General features: G+C 36.4%; 1 protein-coding gene across 1 annotated transcript in view; it reads left to right on the top strand.

Moving 5' to 3' along the window:
• The window catches only part of POLN (DNA polymerase nu), a 112,566-nt gene that overhangs the window by 55,169 nt on the left and 33,670 nt on the right, over positions 1-23,727 (top strand). The window contains exons 19-20 of the mRNA XM_040592381.1: positions 381-495; positions 22,268-22,350. Of these exons, the coding sequence (XP_040448315.1) occupies positions 381-495; positions 22,268-22,350 (198 nt within the window). The remainder of the gene's footprint in view (positions 1-380; positions 496-22,267; positions 22,351-23,727) is intronic.

The raw sequence follows: 23,727 nt of genomic DNA, 5'->3' as shown, positions 1-23,727 counted from the left end.
GTCCTCTCTTTTTCCCTTCTCCTTTGGATGACATATTTTACAAGGCTGTCAAATCCTGTAGTATCAATTCATATTGTTATTTTATGTATACTCCTTACTGTGCTTTGGAAATGGGTGATATGTAAGCCTTGTCAGTAGAAACAAAGAGCTAATAAGATTAATTTGACACTTGAAGATAATGAAGGAATCAGACACCTTGTGATCTGTGGCTGGAATGTAACTCCTTCAGTATAAGCTTTTTTACAGGCATCTGGTTTTTTTGAGCACGAGGAAATGACTGAACAGTCTGGGCTTGCATTTTAATTTGTGATAGTTTAGTTAAAATGCAGGTGTGTGTGTTTATTTTAGAGCAATAGATTTATTTTAACACTGTTTTCTAGATTTTTCCCATATTGAGTTAAGGATCCTTGCTGACTTATCATCTGAACCAGAACTTTTGAAACTGTTCCAAGAACCTGAAACCACTGATATCTTTTCCACACTGGCTTCTCAGTGGTAAATGTTGCTTTTTTAATTTTATATAGTAATTAGACAATATAATAAGAATAAATTAAACTATTGTATTACTGTGTAGTGATAACAAAAGACAGTATTTTGCTATGCTGTCTATTGTTAATGCTGTTTTAACACTGTAGGTTAGAATTCCTTTCTGACATTCTGAGCCTTTTCTTCTCTGCAGTGGTAATTACCATATGTCAAAATGTTGCAATCCAGTTGACCAGTATGAGCTTTGTGACTAAAGCTGGAGCGATAATATATTCTGAACAGTGCATGCTGATAACTTTCTCACTGTATTATTGTTCACCAATTCTTTTTAAAAAGATAGAGCAGCAGTTAAATAGGTTATCCACCTGAAAAATTGCAGAGCAACTTTTCTCAGTAAAAGTTAAAGGCATTTTTGAAACCCACTTGGCTATCCAGTAGATGTACTGGAATCAAATTACATATATACAAGAAACAGGGAGTCCAGAGCTCATGGGATTCCTTTGAACTCATAGGGTTTAGTGCTTCCATCTTCTGATGGATGATGTGATACTTGGTAAAAGTGGTACTTCAGTAATTAAAAACAATATTTCTTATCTCCATTCCCATATTATTATTTACTGATCTCTTTGGTATGCAGATCAAACGATCAAAGAGGTGGAATGTTAGTTACTTAGCTGTTTGAAGGTATTTTTTTATTCCTCTTTGTACTGTGGTGATGCCTAAAAATCTTTATTGAGACTGGGACTCCCATTGTACTCAAAAGTGCACGAGCATTCAGTAAGTGACAGGATATATGTCAAGAAGATTACAGTTTGAACAGCTAGGACAGAAAAGATTGAATAAAATGCTGTAACACATAAGGAGATTGAGTGGAATGATGTCATGTAATGTAAAGCAATTTTCATATTTTCTTTGTTCCTCTCTCTCTTTTAATCTTTTGTATCTGTTTTTTGTCAACAGATTGTTAGCTGAAAATGAAAGCAAAAATAGATATGATGAATTCATCAGTCCTGATCTAGCTCAATTACTATCCTACAGTTTCTAAATTTTTGCAGGCATAGCTTTTGCAGCTGCAGTATTTCCTACTCACTGCAGTATTCGTTAATATACTCTGAAGTAGTATAAAGAAACAATGGAGGTCAAATTGTAATTTTCCTGTTACCAATAACTGAATTGGTGTTTGTGGCATGTGCATTCTGGGAGAACACAACACAAGGTCACAAACAGGTATGGAAAGATCATCTTTCACTTTAGAGTCTCTTAGAAGATTCTATTGATATTATAGTCAATTCTTAGCTCTAACATGATATCACTAGGACCTTGTGATGGAGTGAAATCCTTAATTTAGTTTGGAGGTATATTGCAAATGTATGCATGAAGATGAGTCAAATTTTGTCTCAACTCTGGGCAAGGCTCCAGAAATACCATTCTATTCAGCAACCTCACAGCTCTTGGCAGCTGTCAACCTCTTACAGTTGCTACACAGTAACTTTAAATTTAATTAAATATTACAGGCAAATGTTTTTGTCAGTCAGAAGTGTCATGTGTGTCTACAAAATCATTACATAATGATTCTGCTGACTCTTAAGCTTTGGGAAAGCTAATGCTTGGAAGTAACTTTCTCTTGATTCTATTATATGACTTATTAATTACAGAAATACAAAGAGTATGTTAAATCTCATCTGTTCTTGGACATCTGTAATATATCTAAAGAGATTCATTTTGCCTGTTGTTGATGTCCTCTGTGTAATAAGGTCAATTGCACATTAGAAGTGTTGGCTTCTCACCATTGGATACAAAATAGGTCTGGGGTGGCCAGCTTGTATGTAGACATCTGTGTACCTGATCGGTTCCTAGTGAATTCACCTTGGCTTTGGAATTTTGTCCCTAATTTATTTAGCGCCAAAGAGAAGACATAAAATCACAACCTTCACAGATACTTTCCCATTCCAGATACTTATTCATCTCTCATAGTCCACTATTGATAAATAAAATCTTTAGGGCAAACAGTTAGTTCTTTGACCTTATTGTAGTTGGTTACATCCTGTTGGTATTAAAACAAGCTATGAGAAGGAGGAGCAAAATAAACAACAAACCTTTTATCTCCTCTTGGTCTCCTGATTTTCTCTGGGTCTTAATCTAAAATTTGTATAAGTGATACAGCAAATGTACCAAGGATTACCAAATGTTTTATTCTGGTTTAAGGTATTGCACATTGTTGGTATTTGTAAATCTTTTCTAGCACATTTTGTACAATTGGAAAACCATGACAAAAAAGTCTTTTTCTCTAAGAGATCAATAAAGAATTAATTACGTTCTGAAGTTCCCTCCAGAAGAAAAAAAATAAATTAATGTCAGTGTCTGATAGCATTCCAACTTCTGAATGCATGTCAGTTGTTCTTTTAGCAGGTTTTCTGCATGTAGAAATCCTTAGGCTAATGAATATTAAATCATAAAAAAAGAATATTATTGGACAAAAATCTGAGCCACACCCCAGAGTCCACCCAAGTTTTATACCAGTTTATTCACTTTCTTATTTTCTAAGCTTCACGGCTTCTCCACTAAAACATACCTTCATTTCTTAGCTGTCCTTCAGGCTAAAACTTTGTCTGAAATCCAGCCTTTTGAAACACCTTTACAGGATTTTAATAGCATTTGTCAACATACACATGGTGGGCAGTTTCTGCGAAGAGGTTAGCTGTATGAGCTTCTGATTGAATTAAAATACCTTATGTATAAAAGCTTTCCTTTCATAATTTGGTTAGGCACGCTGTACTGTGATTCAGTCTATCTCTGGAACCTTGGAGATGCATCTCTTGGAAAACTATTGGATCCATATTTCTATTAAACATCATTCTTATGGAATCTTTACACTGGTCAACAGTGTAGTGTAGTGATGCATAAGTACATGTCAACCCAAACTATGTCTGTACATATTACAACAAAAGGATGAATGGAGTTACTAAATTTCATTCTAAAATTCAGACTCATGCAACACCATACCCAACACAATAAACCTAGCTAAGAGGCAAGACTGGGCTGTAATATTGTACTTCTATGGCTAGTTCACAGAGATGGCTCATTTCAGAAGTGACACAGCCTCCACCAGTCTGGGCTTCCCTGTGCTATGCTGAACTGCTTGCTGTAGAGACTGTAGTTACTGCTTGCTGTAGATAGCTTTTTTAGTATTGTGTGTTCTCTTTGACAGAACTGTCTTGAAATTGCTATTCAATTAAACCTCTCGGAAGCCGGTGTTAACTAGTCACTTAATGTGAGTTTCTGGGTAATGTCATGCTTGGTCTTGTTTTTTATCTTTAAAGTGCTTTTTTCACACAAGAATGAAGTTCATGGAATAAAAGTGGTGACTGTTGGCCACTTTGCAATAGATTTGCAATAGCTTCTATTGGCTGTTCTTGTCAGTGAAAAGTCCAAGCTCATCTCTGCCTTGTGCACCCAATATATTTTCTAGTCTTGGAACACAGTTACCTCAGCTAAAATTAAGATGCCGTAAATAAATTTTAATTTTCACTTGGATATGCTTAGTATATTTCTACTCTTATTCTGTCCTGTTTGTAGTAATGATCATAAGCTGTTAAATAAGCATTATCTTACAGCAAGTACTGTGTTATGACCTATGAATAGTAAGCCTTAAATGACAGGTCGACACGTGTTATTACAAGAACATCAAGAGTGCGTTACATTAATGACCTGCTTGCTACTGAGCACATAGTAAACTTCCAAGGCTTGTCTAAACTTTTGAAAATTTATGATGTAATGGATTCCAGCTACCTGCAAGATCACCTTGTGTTATATTGTCTTGATGTCCATGACAGTTACAGTCCTTTGAAAGCCAAGTCATCATCCCAGTGCTGAAGATGATGAGAAGCATTCAAGTGAAAACAAATCTCAGAATGACATTGCTCTCACTTCTTTAATTTATCTTTTACATAATAAATGAAAAGTAATTGTATTTAAAAGGCTGTTGATGGGCATATCTTAACGTTGCTTTTAAAGACAGAGGCTGAAAAAATAATTTTATGATCTTTTAGGTAGTCTGCAACTTCCTTCTTAATTAGAGGTGCAGTGACTACAATCTCTTTTGAACCGTTAATTTTTCACCCTTCTCAGTAGGCTGTTATTCCTCTGCCATAGTATATACTCACATTAACCATATTGGGTTAAAATCCAGGAAAAGTATCTTGATTTAGCTAAGGACTTAAGCACACCATAAATACATGATTTCGTCTTACATGACTGATGCCTGCTTTCCTGCCTGAGTGCTTTTTTGATTTGGGATACTACTGCTTCAGAGTTCCTATGACTCAAGCACTAAGCTATACTTAAAATATTTGGGTAAGTCCTTTCCCCTGCTTCTTTAGAATTTGCTCTAGAGAACTGGAGATCCATGGTAGTGATGAGTTCAGCTGCATGCAGCAGACCACAGCGATACCCTCCCTCAAGGATCCCGAGGGCAGCCTAGCTGTACAAATGCAACTATATTATTTATGGCTTTGGAACTAGCTTAGTAATTTTTATCTTGAAGATGATGTCACTGTGTTCCAATGTTTAATACAGACATCTCTGATACCTGCAAATTATATTTACTTCTTACATTTTAGGTTCCTGAACCTGAAATAGAACACAAAACTCAACATTGGGTTGCCAGGCTCCATGTATAGTCCCAAAGTATGCATCTCAAAGGGTGAAAGAGGCTATATGCTAACCGCAGAGCCATCTAGAAGAAGTTAATGAGAAATTCTAATCACAAAAGTTTGCATTCTGAACTCCTCTCATAAAGCTAGAACAGAATGACAAGGACTGTCCAAAGTTCATATCTGAAGATGACTGCTAGATAGGTAGTGTTCTTTGAAAAAAGTGAGCAAGATTCACTTTTTCCAAGTGGCTGGCTTTTATAAAAGAGCTAGGTGCTTGGACACCTCAGTTCAACTTTTTAAATCTTAACGAGTATCCAACTGTACATCTCCTCCCAGGAAAATATAAAGCAAGATTAGACTTTGTATGTTGCCACTGAGATTCTGTTCAGCAAATGCTGTAAACTTGAAATAATTTGATTTGTTTCATTGAGAGAAAACATGGTTTAGGAAAAACATTTTAAGTGTCTTCAAATATGTAAAAGATTATTGCAGAGAACTTGGTAGAGAATGAACTAAGCATAATGAATGGGCTTACATTGTTGTAAGAGGTGTTTCAGTTAAATCTTTTGAATACTAAAAGCAGATAAGAATGGAGATGGGTTACCTGTGCAGGCTGTGAGATTTCCATCACTGGAAGGAATGAGACAATTAGACAAGTATTTTCAAGGATAGCTAAGGTGACTTCTCAGGCTCTCACAACCATATTTTTATGACACTATGATTTTATTGCAAATTGCTCAGAGCGTTCAGTTCAAAAAGGGATTTCTTTATTTCAGTCCCATTTGTGGGATTACTTGTTTTTTTACTTAGTGATTGTTTAATTCTGTTTGGTAGTAGTAGTTAAAGGAACAAGTGTCAAAGATTTATCACTCACTAAATAGAGTACCCTAAATAAATAGTATTTTCATGTTTACTTTCCTTATGAACACATGAATTATGCCTTTGTTGGTTTTTTGAGGTGGCTTGGCATTTTGTGGGGTTTTTTTTGTTTGGTTGGGGGGGTGGGGGTGGCATTTTGGTTTTTTTTCGCACAGTAGTCCTGTTTCTGTGTGATCATGGAGGATGCCAAACCTAATTTCTGGCCTTGTAATTAGAGCATGCTTTAATTGCATGTCACTGAGAGGCAGAGTTGTGGAGGCAAATACCATCAGGTGAAGAGAGAACTGAGTTGCAGTTCCTCAGCAGCCAGGCAACTGTTCCAGGGTGGTACCTCCTCCACCTTGTACTAAGAAAAAGCCAACAAAAACAAACCTGATAGCCAGAAGCTATTAATGCAAATAATGATGTAATGAGATTACACTTCCTAGGTTGGGTCCTCCAGGAATCACAGAGGAGGTCAGGTGGGCTCACAGTCGGTCTGGGATGAGCATGTGCACAACGTACAGTTTTGAGAGCCTGTTGAACTGTCAGGAGGGAAGAGTTCCCTGAGGTACCTAGAGAATTCAGGAACATCCAGGATTAAGGGGCCACTTAGTGAAGTGAAAGGGCTTGGTTTGGAGTTTTGGATATAGGCATCTGCATTCATTTAATGAATTTTGTCTAGGCCTTACAGTTCTTTATGGAATTGGCAGTATAGATTTGTGAGAGATTGTCTTCCTCAGAGACTGTGTAATGGAGAACTGGTCGAAAATAAATGTAGGGTTACTCCTCTGAGGTGAGCATAATCACAGTGGCAAAGTCACTTAATTTAAGTGGGTAGATTGAGCTTCAGGTGCCTGCTTTTTGTTTTAGTCTGTAGAAAATTATTACTGGGTTATGCTTTTATCTAGTGAGTGATTCGTAAGGCATACATTGGCAAGCACCAACAAAGTATTACAGATATGTTTGCAGCATCTAATCTTCTTGGTTTCTATTTAGATGTTTGTCATAAATGTCGTAGTAGATTTATAAAAAACATTTAGCTCTTTCTAAATTATAACTATGAAATAAGATATTCAAACATGTAGACTATAGATCCTTATAAACCAAGAGGTTCAGAGGAAGAGACCCTATAAGCAGATTAGTTAGAAATGGATTGAAGTGAAAATCCAGTGCTTTATATCTAGAAATTTAGGTATGGGAATACCCAGGTGATTTGTAGTCTCTAGGTACAATATTAGCATACGAAACACAGAACATTCTCTTGAACACATTGTCTCTCTGAGATTAAATCAGTGCAAGCTTAATCTAGAAACATTATTAAATGGTGTCTTTTCAAGGTAAATATACCTTTTCTGTAGATGATATTTACTATTTGAGAAGGGGAGAAATTCAGAAGGGTCTTTAGTAAATTGTTTACAGTGTGATATGATTGAGAGCATAATCTATTACTACTATAAACTGTGTATTTTCATTTCTGTGAGAGCAGAAAGATAACTGTCCCTGTGCACAAACTTCCATGCAGTGATAAATTACATAGGTGTTTTCTGTCATGTATTCTGTGTCATGGGTTGTCTGTTGAGCCAGTGTAGGTCCAGTGTAATGAAAACCACGCTGGTCTGTGCCTCGGGAAAATCCCTTTATAGATAAGACTTGGACAGTTGTGACTTAGTATTTTAGCTCTTGTACTATGTAACTTTTCAGTTTGGAAATCATAGTATATGAATCAGAACACAAAAATGTTTGCTGATATGCAATCAATTTTCCTTATATTCTGCAGCTAAAGAATAAGAGTGTAGAGAAATTTTAATAATCCTTAATAAAAAAATACTTAGGTAGTACTGTGTAGTGGAGGAATATCTCTAATGCTGTTCAATATGCAGAAGTGTATTAAATGATAATTATCTGAATAATCTGGTAACTGCTGCCATTCCAGTATGAAAACAGGTATTATCTTTAAACTACTAATTTCTACCTCTAAACTATAATTTAACCTGTACACATTAACTGCTGATGGTGAATTAAAGTAACAAGGTAATTAGTGGATACTCTTTAAGGGTGATATTTACTCTGATTATACCAATGAAGGGATGATTTGTGACAGTTGTGTATGACGCTTACACCCAAGGCTATGCTTGAAAGAAGGCTGGAGAATTTGATAGTAGTCTAGTTGCTCCTGTTTCACTTTGAGATCTGAGTTTTGTAAAATCCATACCACAAAATATTCCCTTCTCTCTCATCTATCATGTTTCCTCATGTTCATGCTGTTAGTGCCTTCTTTTGTGTGATAGTGAACAGCATGAATATATGTCCTTCTTTCAGGTATTGAATTTATCTTCAAGTACTGGACATAATAATTGTACACCCGAGTCTGTGTGGCTTTCAGAGACTTAAAAAAAATGCTGCAGAATAAGAGGACTTATCTTGTTATTTCTTTGTAGCAATGGCAGTTGATGTCTAAAACAAGGAAGTGTGTAGCTATCACAGAATTCCAAAGGTTTTGTAAATTCTTTACCATAAATAATATTGAAAAACATTCAATTTTTATAGTGTGTGCTTGGTTGGCTGACGCTTGAAGACATGGAAGGGTCTTCAGCTTACACTATCCTTGCCAGAATCAGAGGAACTTGAACACTTGATTTCCAATAATCTTGGGAACTACAAGCTGTTTATAAAATGTACTGACCAGTAAAGTCCATCTTTCCTCAGCTGATGTGTGTATGTGGGATCATGGTAATACTGTTGTGAACCAGTTTGGTAAGAGACAGACATGCTAATTTTGGAAATTGCTCAAGAAGGAGCCTAGAGAGAAACAAAGCACAAAACTACTTGGGATTACCATATTGGATGGACAAAAGCTTATTGGTTTGGTTTGGTTTTTTTCTTCTTGGAAAAAAAAAAGGTTCAACCAGATTTGAATAAAAAGACCACAGTGCAGAAAGGTTTGTTTTGTTCTTTGCAGACTGTCTTCCTCCAGGAAGTGAAGAAATTTTATTTCTTTACTGCCTGCCGAGCAGGGGACTCAAGGAACTGATTGTATCTAATAATGGCAAGGTGAGCCAAACTGTTGCACGCTGGTAGTTGGTCCAGCAGGAACTATGACAAAATAGGGGCTCTTTTTTTTTTTTTTTTTTTTTTTTTTCCAGGCACTTGGCAATTCAGGATATTTCCTGCCAATAGCGCTCTCTCTTAATATCTCACTGAGTTCTGAAGAACACAGGAAATAATCAAAGGTATTTTGGATATTCCTGAAGTAAACCAAAATAAGTCCTCATGGGCTGAATTATACAAAAAGATAGTGTACTGGGTCTGTTTGAAAAAGAAAAGGACAAGTATGCACAAATGCTTGTTGATAGGCTGACTAAATACATATACACTTGCCCATACCTGTTTTATACAACCTTGCTTCTGATACATTCTTTGTATGAAATAGATTAAAGATTCATCCTCAGCGGAACACTTTTTTTAATTCATGTAAATGTATGGTATATCAGACACTGAATTCAGTTAAGCTGCCTGCTCCCTTAAATAGCAAGAGCAAAGGCCAGTAAGTCACGAATGAGAGAGATTTTTGAGAAACAAAACCCACATCTGTAGCTAAACTTTTCTTAAACACTTATGAATATTGTGCTTCTGTATTAATTTTATGAAAATAATATCAACAAGCTCTTGAAAGAGTCATTATTAATCAAGAGATGTTACCTGGGTGTTTACTAGGTGATTAAGGAATAATGAAATAATGATGCTTATACAGGTGGACTTCTACCAAGGACACAGGAAGAGCTTTGGCCCCATTAGCAAACCCGTGTTCACAAGGTGCAGCCACAGGGTTACACAGCTCCCTTTCCCCCGGTTAGAGCTCTCTTAGTTTTCTTCATTGTCTAAATAACGAGATACACCAGCTTAGGACTCTTAGATCTTCAGCTTTGTCTAAAGACTTTTGTAGCTAGTCCAGGCTGTTCATGCACTTCTAATCAGATATTAGAACATGTAGTCTGTTGGATTCATTTCTCCCTTTTATGAGCTTAGTGTCAAGTCTAAAATTAATTTGGATTAACTCATTTCACTTCATACATTGCAAAATAATGAAATCTTTGGGTTTTGGAGTTGCAGTGAAGAAGAGACATTCCATGCCATTGAGCACATATAAGATCATGAAACTGTTTTGCAGGATTAAGACAAATTACAAACATGCCTACTCTTCACCATGGAGTACTTAGGGTTACTTCCAGAATCCTGCCTTTGAAGAGAGTGGAGAAAAGTTTTCATGTTTATTATCTGGCAGTCCCCTTAAATAAGTGTAACTGAGTATCCCTACTGGAGTCTCCGTTCAGGAGTATGTGACTGTTGTCATCTTTCAGCTCTGAAGCCTGGCTATGTGACTCGGCCAGTATTGCTTTGCTGTAAATCTAGAGATCCTAAAATCAGTGCTACCTGCCAGATGTCTCACTAAGGGTTAACATAACTTTTCTTTCATTATCATTGGATTACCTGGTTTTGTGGTACTGTTACCATTTTTAGTTACAAGGCTTCTGCTTATTTTTCTTTTGTAAGATAGATTCTGAAGAAATAATCTTTGCAGTATTTTCAACTGAACAAATTTTAGTACTTATCCGTTGTCTCATTGTTTATGTATTGTTTCTGTTCTGATCAATATCTAAAATATCTCTCATTTTGTATCTTGTATCATTTTTTTTTTTATTCAGACTATTGCTGATAAAAAGTGAGGAATCAATTTGTTTCATATATGCAGTTCAGAGAGAGAGACAATTTCAGTTTGAATGGGAAGGCACACTCTTCCAAATCAAGTCACATTAGGGACAGGTATTCTGTGGCAGAAAGTCTAATCGGGCAGATACTACTCATTAGCAATCTGGTGTTTAATAATAGCTTATTTGGTAAAATAGTTGTGAATAAGGCTGTACCACTTGCAGCTCCTGCCGCTGTATCACTGCAGATTTCTTAGGAATCTTGAGAATTTTTTTAAACCAATGAGGTGCTATAGTATAAGCTTGAATTCCTGTGAGAATAAATGTGGTCTCTTGTGGTAGGAAAAGATGCTGACAAGGTGACAGCAGTTATTAAGAAACAGAGAAGCATTCAGAAGAGCTCTAAGACAAATAAAGGCAGAATCTCTCACACTGCTGGTTAGTGCTTTATGTTTGGCAAGAGTATGCCTGGTCTTTCACAGGAGTGTAAGACTAAAAGGACCTTTTTGGTCATAACATTGTTTAAGGTGACAATGTCATAAATTTCCTTTCATAAATTGGTAGTGTCTCAGCTTAGAACTACTTTTAACCTACATACTGCTGTTGAAGAGCTGTTTAATTCCCCATTCCTCTTTTGGCTTGAAAACTCCTTTTACTTTCTACCTTAAATTTATTTCTACAGTTTATATACTGTATTTATTATTCTTGCCAATGTTGCCCATTAGCTTTATTAGCTCTCCTCGCCCCCCAGTGTTTGCTTCGTATAAATGCTTCAGGAAGGCGATCCACGGTGTTCTCAGCTCTCGTTCTTTAAGGAAACAAAACAAACTTTCTTAGGATATTTGTCATCAACATGTATTAATGAACTAGTATTAGGAGAAGCTAGTTATGACTACATGGAATTCCACATACATTAATCTGTATTTCTTCTTGGCAAGGAAAAGAAACCTTTGTGGCACTGAGGGGCTTTTTTCACTAGACTGCTGTATTTACCAAAACTAGCTTTTTCAGCTACCTCTGAAATCTCTTCACCAGAGCACAGTCTCAGGAATACTTGTATCATGGGTCAGAAACGTAACGTAATTTTGGAACAGCCATGAAACTGGGCTAGCAGAATGATGGATGAAACAAAGAAAGATGACTTGAGAGGCTACCTTCATTCTAATAAATGTAGTGTCAAGGATGTTTGTAGTTGCTGGCACTCAAAAACTGGCTTGGTAAATTTGTCCCTATCATAGTCATGGCTCTGGAACAAACAGTTCCTGGGCACAGTTCCTGAATTATCATGGGCCAGGGATCATTTCCACCACTCTGCTGGATAGAGCACCATGTTTGGATAGTAAGAGAGGTTTGAAGTATGCATATGTGGTAGTGTTTTCCAGTTAGCCCCAGTGCTGCAGAATATTTATGGGCAGGTTTAATTTCTTAATATTGACATAGTCAGTGTCTCCTTTCACATGGTTGATTTTTTTTTTTTTTTTTCTCTATTCAATATTCTGGTAGCCTACCACCACCAAATTAATGTTTCTTGAACATAGTAACCAAATTATGCTAACTACTCCAGATAAATCTCACCAGTATATGGTACAGCAGTACTGATTTCATCCTGTCATTGGAAACAGCTCACCTGATGTGTCCTAAAATTTTGTGGTTTTTTTCCACAGCCGGACTGCACTGTTTCCTAGTTGTTCCATGATCAATTATTACATCTTTTCTCTGTTTCTAATTCCTTATTCCCTACTTTATACAAAATTTCTATACTTTAATAATTCTTATTTGCAAATATAATAGCTTGCAGAAAAGCAATAGTGCCTATTATTATTTAGACTATCTGAAATGGTTTATTTCTCAAGCTGTGCAGCATGTAGGAGTAGATTCACAATTACTAGAGTCTGGAGGGGGGAAATGGTGTCAGGATGCTGTGTAAATTTTCTCCCCTTTGCTGTGTTGAAGAAGAGTTTGTTGTGAAATAGCTTGGAAGACAAGCTCTAAGATCTCTGTATATTGCATTACTGTTTCTCATTTCTGTCCTATTATTATACTCACTTTGGGATTAGACAGTCTCATATCTGCTTGAAAACATCATGAAGTCAGATGTAATTGTATCTCCAGTTTTGGTGTAGGAGTCTTTAGCCTAGTATGTCATTAATGGTAAAGTTCATTACTTAAGTTTCTGTAAGGCTAACAGATAAAATCGTTGTTCTGAAGAAGCATCATTATGTAAATCAGTCTTGTTTGCATTATGCAAAAAGGACTCATTCTACATTAAGATTTTCATCCCTCTCAATAAGCAACACTTGTGAAATACGTCTGTTTCATAATGAATGCTTGTAGTAACTGTTACATTTTTGCATAATAAAAGAATTGTACTGAAGGGTACTCCTCAGAAGATTCTGACAGGAAACTCTTGAAAATTGTGGCATTTGCAAATATAATGTGCATGATAGCTGTGATAATTTTTGTTTTGCCTTTGGAATAACTTTGTTTGGTAGCTCTGTCTCCTCAAGTGAAGGTTTAAATATATATGTATATATATTTGATTTTTTCTGTGGAGATATAGAAGACAGATTGAGGTTTTTGGCTTGTATTTAATTATTGCAGTATATTTTTTCAAAGAGCATTCATGTCTTGGCTTAATTAGCTATTGCTTTCTCTACCTATTCCCTTGTCCCATACTTCACCCCTAAAAGAATAACTATTATAAATGCTGAAATTTAGTAAAAGGGAGGATGTTCAGTTTGCCTTCTCAGAACCAGAGTTTTAAAACATTTTAAGCTCAGAGTTCAACACCTTATGGGTGTTGGTGTGGAATCTGTTAACAGTTTTACTTTTGCAGCAAAGCAATTTCTATCTGTTTTGAAAGCTCACTTGCAATAGTTGATATTAATGAAATTTAACACTTGTCTTACTTTGCACTGTGACAGACTGTCTGTATGGCAGCTTATGGAAATTTCACCTTGTAGTTTACAGTCCCTTGGAGAAGTACAGCTGTGACATTTGTTTAGACAAGCAGATAATATGGCAGAGGGAATAAAGTCTTCAGGAAGCATAATGGCTTTTGTTTTCAGAAGAACTAAACAATAGCTTTAAATAAACTGGGTTGTTAACTACAAGTTTAACCAGTCAGCTTCATTTTGTCACTGGAAGCTTATTTTTACTGTGCATTAAATAGTTTCTTAGCATTCTAGTATAAATGAAAAGTAAAGTTTTAGAATTGTCACCACCGCAACTAACACAAAAACTAGTAAAAAAGCAAGCTCTGAGGAGGTTGGACAGTCTTCAATTGTTTTGTGGTGTTGTCTGATAAGATTTGGCTTTGCTAATTTCATGAAGAGGCTTTCTTGTTTTTCAAAAGCTATCTCCAAATAGTCATCTCCTTCTAGAGTCACTTTGATAAAATGCTACATTTTATGAAGCACACTCCAGAGCCTTAGTAAAATATTTCCATTTATTTCATTTAACCCAATTAACTTTAGCGTCAAGCTAAATCTTGATGAAATCAAGAATGCAAAGGCAATTCATTCTTCACTTTTACTTTAGCCTTTTGTTCACTGTAATCGTAGGCATAATAGAAATTTAAGCTGCAAGAGATGTTTTTAGTGAAGATTGAAAGAGATGGGATATGAAGTATCACATTCCTCTCTGCAGAACCCATTTGGCCAAGACCCTCATATGTAGCATGACTGATTTCTTCCTCTTTTGGTTGCCCTTCCAAGATATTTAAAAATCTGCTTATTTTTTTTCTGAACTATGTGGATGCAGTTTGATGTAGTGTGACATCTCCTCCCTTCTTCCCCCGCTTGTTCTTCCTGAGCAAATGGTACGTTGTTGTTAACAGTACTATAGCTCCATGTTTTGTTCCATGTAGTATCTGAGATAGCAGTTACATCATCTTTTGATCATATATGAAGAACTCTGTTTCCTTCTGTTTCACTTTTATAGTATATATCTAAAGGCTGCTCTGAAGGTCCATCTATTTCTTTATAACGTTACGAGACTTCTGACAGATTCAAGGGGTATTTATTTGATACTCTGCTACAGCTACCTGTATTATCTCCCAAAGTGGCTTATTTTCCTTCGTAACTGTTTGAAGCCTCTTAGAGAAAAGCTTGAAAAATATAAGTGGCAAGTGAAGAAAGAACTCTAAATGCACTAATTTGCATTTGATCACTGGCATCAGTGTTTTATACAAATGGCCTCTGACAAATTTATGTGATCCCAGTTTGTATAGACCCCTTAATCTGATTACATTTATTTGTTCTTTCAGTGATGGTGCTCATCACTGTTGATGTTCATACTGGCATCTGAAGCTGTGAGTTACTTACCCTGACTTCCTTTTATTCTGTGCTTGTAGACCTGAAGACTGTCTCGTAAATTAATTCTTTCAGCAATCACAAGTATCACTTCTCTGTGTAATTCATTATGTAAGAGAGACTAGAAATGTGAGAAGAAAACCTTTTTTTGTTCCTGCAGGAGTGAAGGAGTGAAAAGATGAAGGCTGCAGGATTGAATGTGCTCTTTCAAGCACCTTCATCAATGTCAGGGACTTTCTGTTCTGACAGATGTCCAGAATTGTGCATTTTTAAAGAAAAATCTCTAAATTACCTTTTTTGTCAAGAGCACTGAAAATAGATGCTAGCTAATTTATGTCTTCAATAGCCAATATGTGGGACATCAACATGCAGGTAAATATCTTAATAAAGATAATGCATCACTGTACTCCCGAACAAATCTTTCAACCAGTTGTTACTGATGATAGCTATAATTTATGACATGACTTTGTTGCAATTATCTGGTTCCTCGCTCCTTTAAACAGGAGTAGTAAAATCAACAGAAGACTTTTGGCCCACAGAGCAAGCTGCAAAGATGTGTCTTTATCTTCTGTAAAATACATGAAAGCTCTTTAAAAGGAGGTTGAGGACTAATGAAATAAATCTTCATGCAATAGACTATAGAGGCTACTCAAATTATTTTATGATTAATCACTGGAAGGACTTTTAAAATCCTAAAGTGCTTCTGGAGTCCTGCAAAAGAGTTCACAGGGGTTATAAAGCTTTTGCTGGTGCTAAATAGGTATAAAACAGTTTAAAATGCAATGTGGTAAGGTGGCAGGCATACAAAGAGGGGAAAGACGCAGTGACTAAAAAGTTGCAGAGCTGGCTGTAGTACAGGAAGGATGACATCAAGCTGACAGTGCTGTAGTCTTTCATTCAAAGAAGTTGAACACAACTAAAAGCTTTTATGAAAACCTCTAACTAAATAAAACACAAATTTAAACTCCACAAGTGGGAAGTTGTGACCCTCTACCCTCAGTGTTTAAGTACACGACCCCTATATTTACATGGGAGATCCATGCCAGAGACTCTCCAACGTGTGCAGTGGCCACTGGAAGACAGCTGTGCCTTTCCTGATGCCAGAGTGATTACCCTTTAGATAAGGAGAAGATGCCTAGTTTGTTGATTGATTTATTGGTGCGTATCCTTGGGTGAGGAGTTTCTTTGTATTGTTCTGTAACCTTTTATCTCACTTCATCAAACCAGGTTACAATAAAAATGTGAATACAAGCATTAGATGTAACATCTGAATCAGACGAGAAGTGTTTAGAAGTGGCATAGATAAAGAATAAAATGACTTTATATATACTTAGGTTACATCAGAAACGTCTATCTTTGTTAGCTATTTCACCTGCTGTTTCCCTTCTGACAAGATGTTAGCCTGTGTTTCAGAATCGGGCTGCATCAGAAAGATGCTTCTTTCCTTTTCTGAGAAAAGTATCTCAACTTTATTTCCACTCTTCTAGGCAGCCTAGACAAATTCTATTTTTCATTCTGATGGCTCTGTGCTCTTCTTATGAGGAAGACAATCCAGCTACTTTTTGTTTAGAACATAGTTGTATAAATGCCTCAGTTATAGAAGGCATATATACATGGTTTTCACTGGACATTCTGTATCAAACCATATATTAAAACTGTACATGATAAAAATATCTAGATGATTTATAATTGCATGTACCTTATGCCTGGCTCTTGACTGACATGTGAGGCAAAACTAGCGATCCGTTTTGGTGTGACAGTGGCTTCAGGAAAACTGTTTCCCATCCTCTTCCTTTTCTGTATTTTGTAACAGAGATTAGCCAGGAAAAAGTTGTTCCAAGATTGTTTCCACATGTTAAGTTAAAAATGTCTGAGACGGCTTACGCTTGAGCCTTGTCAGCATTTTCCTTTAGTCATGGACTAGCAGCTTTCAAAATATTGCTTATTCTTATGCATTGCGTTAACAGTGAACGGACTGGGTTATGTGTAGCCAGTCTGTTCTGTATGTTTAGGATGCTCACATACATTGTGGTATATATTCTGCTTGCCTTAGGTATAATAAGGCCAATGTAATTGAAAAAGTAAGCTTTCAAAATTTACCTCCTACATGATCTATCCCGTGATGATACCTCTGTAAAACCAAGCTTTTCTAAAGCTTGCAGTTGTCACTAATGACGTAAATTGTACCAGTTTCGTATGCCAACACAAAGTTCCAGGCACAAACTTACAAAATATACAACCCTCATCTGCTATTTAATAGCAAGAGGTGATTAAAAATGAGAGATTTGTATAGTTCACTGATGAAATTAAAAATGGCTGTAAAAAGTCAGATGAACGAATGTGTGTTCACTCATATATTCACTCATTTATTGGACATCAATGACCATGTATAAAATGAATTTAATGGCACTCCATCTCGTTTCCCACATCAACAACTCACAGCTAGGACTTGGATTAATTGGCAGATGCAGGAGAGCAGCCAAGAGATTTGTGGCTATTACGACTGAGCTTAGCTTGGCTGTAATGTAATGCAGATCAAGGCAACGCATGTCTGCCAGATATTGTTTGAAAGTTTGTTCTGCCTTTTCCGGTACACAAACAGACGACTTCCGTCACCATACATTTCCCAGAAATGTCTTATCGCATTCTTTTAAAACTGATTTCCTTCCATTTCTCCAAATCTACCTGTTCTCAAAGTTTTATTGTGGCATTGCTCAAACTTTATGCCCTGTGGTCGCTTTGATTTTTTTGTGTTTGTATACTTTATGCTGTGTGTGCTCATTCTGTTCACTAAAATTGGCATTAATTCTTTCTTTTTATTATTCTGTACAGGTTAAAAATATGTCCATCCAGATCTCTACTCTGTATTAAATGTGTACTTCTAGTTAAGCTTTTTAAAATTACAAATACGATTGCTGTTCTTTCTTGGGTATAAAGAAACTTGGTATTCATATGTTTTAAGGACTTAAGACTTAATTCAGCAGGAACTCTTTGAGGTGTCCATTAGACCCCAGTAATATATGAAAACATATAGTGATTTTTTTAGAAATTGCAGAAAATATTCAAGATATTATCTCTGTAAAAGTAATAAGTTCCATGCACCCATTAAGTTTCATATCTGCACTGTATGTTTCTTACTAATAACTTGATGTTATCCTTCTTCACTGTTTTGCTAGTAATTTTTTTCTCCTTTTTTTTCACTCAAAGAATTAGGCAGCTATTCCCTTTCAGACATACAGCCCAGTTTTTAGTAGAACCACCTCTTTGAAGAGTTTGTATATCTCTGCTCTCACTATGTTTGTTAGATTTTCTACAGTTTTCAGCTGTAAGTTGTTCTGTCCTGATGGACCTTTTCAGGTTGTTTAGCTCTGCAAACTCTTCCAAGAATAATGAGATCTATTAATCTGAACATGTTTTTCGGCACTGAAGTCTGTTCTTTATTCCACAAAATACATATGTATCAAAGTACTATAAAGAAAAGTACTTGTAAAGCAGTACTAAATGAAGAAAGATGAAGGACAAACAGATCAGCTATGTGGAAATAAACTGAGACAAGTATGCAGGCAAGGACAGGAATGTAGGAGGTGAAATACTGCACATTTGGAGATGCAGATCAGGAGGAATTTGAAGATGATGATGATAATACTGATTACAAACTTGAACAAATAGTGTATTTGAGAGAGAGTAATGAGAAGGATGTGATAAAATGGAAAAATAGGTTTCATGCTAGAACTAATAACTGCATATATATTTCCTGCACGACTTCAGAAATTGTGCTATTTCCACAACAAAACCTGCACCAAATTCTTTCTTCTCTTGAGTTTTATTTTCTGCATCAATTTCTATTACATTGCATTAATGTTCTTCCTGTTCCTCCAGGCGTACATGCAGTACTGGGTGAGCTGAAGTCTGCATCCGTGTCACTGCTGGGGCCCAGCAGCTAAGGCTTTTATGCGCAGTCATCTTCCTTTTCAGATTCAAGTTTATTCAAAAACAATCCATTGCCACTATAGATCTGTTTTACATTATACTACAATTCAACGCTCAGCATTTTTTCTTACACAAGTAAACAGATGACAAGGTCTCCTTTTCAATATCATGGTATTCCATGGTGAGTCCAAAGCCAAAATGAAAGTTTTAACTTCAAATAGGTTCTCACAGTACCCATTAAAGCAAATAAATTACCACAAATATAAACTTGCTTGTAGAAGAAACAGGCTGAAGAAGAAAGTCCACTGGGCATTTGTAATGTAGCTGCTGTGTTTCTAAGAATTAGAAGCCCCCAGAAAAGCCCCCACCATTTTGTTATCCAAAGGAATAAATAGTCTTCACCTCACACTGCAGGGATGCCACCACTCTATTACAGAAGGAATTAAGCGTCCTAAGTAGAAACCAATCATTGTCAATACAAACAGAAAAAAAAACCATTTTCTTTATTAGAAAAAAAGGGATAATTTTGATTAATGACTTGTTTGCTCAAGCACTTTTGATTTATATGGCAATTTCATACTTTATTATTCTGGATTCTTAAACGTGGTACATAAATTTACAAATGTACAGAGTGCTAGGTGTAATGCCTCTCTGCCAAGTCCTCCCATTTCCCACTCTGACACACTAGGAGGTGTTGACTGACTACTTCGGTTTTAGCATTATATTACAAAATATTTTACATAAAACTCTGAAATTTTAATTGATTCTCTTGTATTTCATGTCTAACCAAAGATCAGGAAATGCTAAGTGACTGTCGTGATTGCCATGATCGCATGATGCATGTACATCTGCACCAATAACTGTGTAACACAAGGTTTTGTTGTGATTGCTTACAATGGAAACACAGGATCCTCCTCTTGACACTGCCTATCGTGATTACAGCAATAAGTCTTTTTCTGTTTTTCCCAGTCAGATCTTTCAAGTGGGAGCTTGGATAATGCAAAATCATCCTTAAAATCCTAGCAGTGGGTCTCACCGTGCACGTAATCAAGTTCTAGCGTCCTCTTTCACTGTTAAAGCTTCTCTCAAACCACCAGTCCCTCCCAGCAACACTCTCGTTTTGTGTCTTCCTCAGTACCATGATCTGATGAGTAGGGGTGTTCCTCTACAAATCTCCATGACTTCTTACCCACTGTTCTCTTTCTACTATAGCCCTTCTTTTTCAGAGAAGTGAGCAGCTAACATACCCCCTGCTGACTCCTTCCCTCTCAGTTATCTCTAGCCTCAGACTTAAGTAACTCTGCAAATAAACTCTTACTGTATTCCTATCTCTTGCCTTCTCCAGGCCTCTAGTTCGAATTATGCAGTATTAGGAAAGCAGTATTACATTTTTGTATTATTTCCCTTGTTTCAGCATTCTTCAGTCTTGATTCTTTGTCTCAGAAAGGTCCTTAGGTAAGATCTACTCTCTTATCAGATTCTATTTTCCCTCCTGGTTGTGGATAGATGCTTTCTCAAGTGTATATGTAACTTTCTGCCAGGTTCTACGGGAAATTCCTGTGGACTTTCTGCCAGAGGTTGCTTCAGGAAATCCTTAATGATGTCTAGTTTCCTAATTCTGCTCTTATTAGCTTTGATTGCCACTTTGTCCTCTTACTCAGGTACATTTGGGAGTCCCAACCTACTTTATTCAAAAGAGCTGTGAACTTTTGACCATAACTACAAAGGTAAATTATAAGTGTCTCCAACTACCAACATGGTTGACTTAAGTGGGAATAGTCTTTGTTACAGCTGGAAAACATAATGTATTAGATTATCCAGTTCTTCATCTTTCTCAGCCTAAAATGAGCAGTGGAAAGTCCATTTTATCTATGAGCAATTAGTAGCTTTCAAAGGAACAACGTGTGCTTCTCCAAACTGAAGACTTTTTGCTCAGTGAAGGTTTGCAATCATATTCACTTTTATTTTTTCTCTTCAAAAAATCTGTACTGCTGTAAGGATTTGCTTAAATCTGATTGCACTCTTTATCTACCTGTTTATCATTCAGAGGGCCTAATTATACCAGCACTGTGCATAGGCTTGACTAAAACCAATGTATGGGCCAAGCAAAAATTTGTGGCTCTGCTGGTTTTCTAGGTGTGTGAATATCATAATAATGGTGGAAGACTCTTCTTTGAGAAGATACACAGAAATATGCCATTTTCTTAGAGGTTGTCAGCTAAAACTTCCACAACAAAGCATCTTTCATGGCAAAAAACTTCCACAACAAAGCATCTTTCATGGCAAAAAACTTTCATAACAAAGCATAGCAAACTTTACTTTTAAAAATGTAAACAAATCATCATGAGCAGACTCATGAGGAGACATTAACAAATGGTGCATATGTCAGCAAGTGTCTCTGATAAAGATGAATTGCTATGTTGTGTAAAATTTGTGTAGGTATTTGTTTTCAGAGCATGAGTAGATAATCTAGGTTCTCCCCAATGCACTTCCATTTAAACCAAAGAATCAAAAATCTTCAGTGTTTTCAGTTGTTGGTAACGTCAGTATTCTTTTTGAAGCTTTGGGTAAGGAGAACCATAGGTGGCATGTACCCAGTTGCAGAGTCCTAGCTTTTGATTTGCAGATTGCTAGATCTATTAGCCCTTTCATAGGACTGTTTTACATCAGTTAGTGAGTGAATGGAAACTGGGAAGGATGATACTTTGCTGGTAGTAAATTGGCTACGCTCTCTAGTTAAGAAACAGCTAGTGCTGCTGTTTTATGAAGCATCTTCATCGTGGAGCTGTGTAAGACATATGGAGAGATTCAGTGCATGCTTTTATCAGTCATCATTCCTGATAAAAGGTTGGATATTCCTGTTAGTGAAGCCCTGATACAACCTTTGTTTAAATAAGTTTTAGGTCAGACTTATGCTTTGAGTCTCTATATATGTCATGTCTTGAAGAAATGCTGTTGCTGGAAAGATTTAATTTTTCTCATGTGTCAGTACTGAATTCCCTTCAACCTAAAGAACTAAATAATAAGGTAGTAGGATTTTTCGTAGCCAAGAATTTGATTGAAAAGAAAGGGAAAGGAGAAGATGAAGACTAAAATAAAGAGTTTAATTTACTATGGGCTATCACTACTAAAATTTATAAAGAAGTTTTGTATTCCTGGATGAAGACAACATCCCTTCTTCCCTTCTAAGTGCTTCTGCTCGTATCTTACAAGTCTGTAGTTATTAAATGGCTACTGACTTTAAATACATTTTCTGAGAGGATAAAAAGTTATACATTTCAGTTAAAACTAATTTGATTTTTGTTTGCTTGTTTAGGAAGGGGATTCCAAGTGAAGAAGTGAAACACACTGACAGAGAGCAAGCAAAGCGTATAGTTTACTCAGTGGTTTATGGAGCAGGTAGGCATTTTTAGAAAAAGCACAGTTATAGTAGATTCTCACTTTATACATAACATAAATAGACTGAACTTCTAAAGATTAATGAAAGTTTGTCAGAGTATTGCATTTTTATTTTCATCAAGCATTATGAAGTGATCTACTCAGTATCAAAATTATCAAATTAATGCAGCCACATTGTCATATACAAAGATTACTCTGATTTTGTATTTATTTCCTGCTGTGTAACTGAAGCATTTGTTTTTAGCTAAAATGAGTTTAATTTTGAGTGGACTTTGGATTCTGCCAGTATGTAGACAGAGGTGAGAATAACTGCAATAAAATTATAAAGAACTCCAGTATTGTTTCAAAACACACTTATAGAATCACAGAATGACTGAGGTTGGAAGGCACCTCTGGAGGTCATCAGATCCAGCCCCCCTGCTCAAGCAGGGATGTCTAGAGCTGGTTGCCCAGGACTGTGTCCAGATGGCTTTTGAATGTCTTCAAAATGGAGACTCCACAACCTCCCTGGGCAACCTGTGCCAGTGCTCAGTCATGCTCACAGTATGAAAGTGTTAGATCTTAGCGTTTGCTGCTGTTTCTTCACAACTGCAGAAAACATGCAAAAAAATCCACATTGTCACTCATTTTAAGTCCTGCCTTGATTTGTCTAGGACCAAGGCAATCTGCATATTTTCTAAAACTGCCTTCCGTTTCTTAAATGATGCCAAATTCTTCTTATGCTTCCTGTATGTTTAGAATTACCTTTTCTGGGAAGGCAGATATGTATCATCAGCCTACAAGCTCTTGTGAATTCGTTTTAGTGAACAACTAGCTAAACTTTATGTAGGTCTTCTGGAGAAGTCCAAAAGCTCTAGAGAAGATGAGTACTTGGAGAACTCATTTAGCATATCAAAGCCCTAGGTTGCAGGCTTTATTTAACTTGGAAGCACTTAAAACTATGTCTTGGATTCCTGGGTACAAATGCTTTCTAAACCATCTCTTGCAGTTGGTCATCGATTGTCCAAAACCAACACCAAAGGCAGAGTTGGCCAAGGCCATTCAATTTCTTGTTCAGGGCATTCAACCGGGAAGGGGAGAAAAACACTCCAGTTTCAGCTCTCCAGAATACCTATTTTATGTATAGTGGTGAGTGTAGCTTATACACACACAAAAGAATAAATACATATATATACATGTACATTTTTACATTAAGCTGTATTGCATTTTAAACATCTGTGTTGCAAATTTGTATTAAAAAAGTCCAGGACTAGCTCTCTGCAATGTAAATTCAGATCTTCCCATGCTGAGACTGGAATCAAATCTCTCATTTCCAGCCTGTTTTTATCACTAGATTATTTCACCAAATGCAGGCACTAGCACGCCTTGCCCGTTGGC

The sequence above is a fragment of the Falco naumanni genome, chromosome 1 (assembly GCF_017639655.2).
Source record: "Falco naumanni isolate bFalNau1 chromosome 1, bFalNau1.pat, whole genome shotgun sequence".
Classification (NCBI taxonomy): Eukaryota; Metazoa; Chordata; class Aves; order Falconiformes; family Falconidae; genus Falco; species Falco naumanni.
The sequence above is the reverse complement of the archived record's forward strand: the minus strand, read 5'-3'. Positions and strand labels throughout refer to the sequence as shown.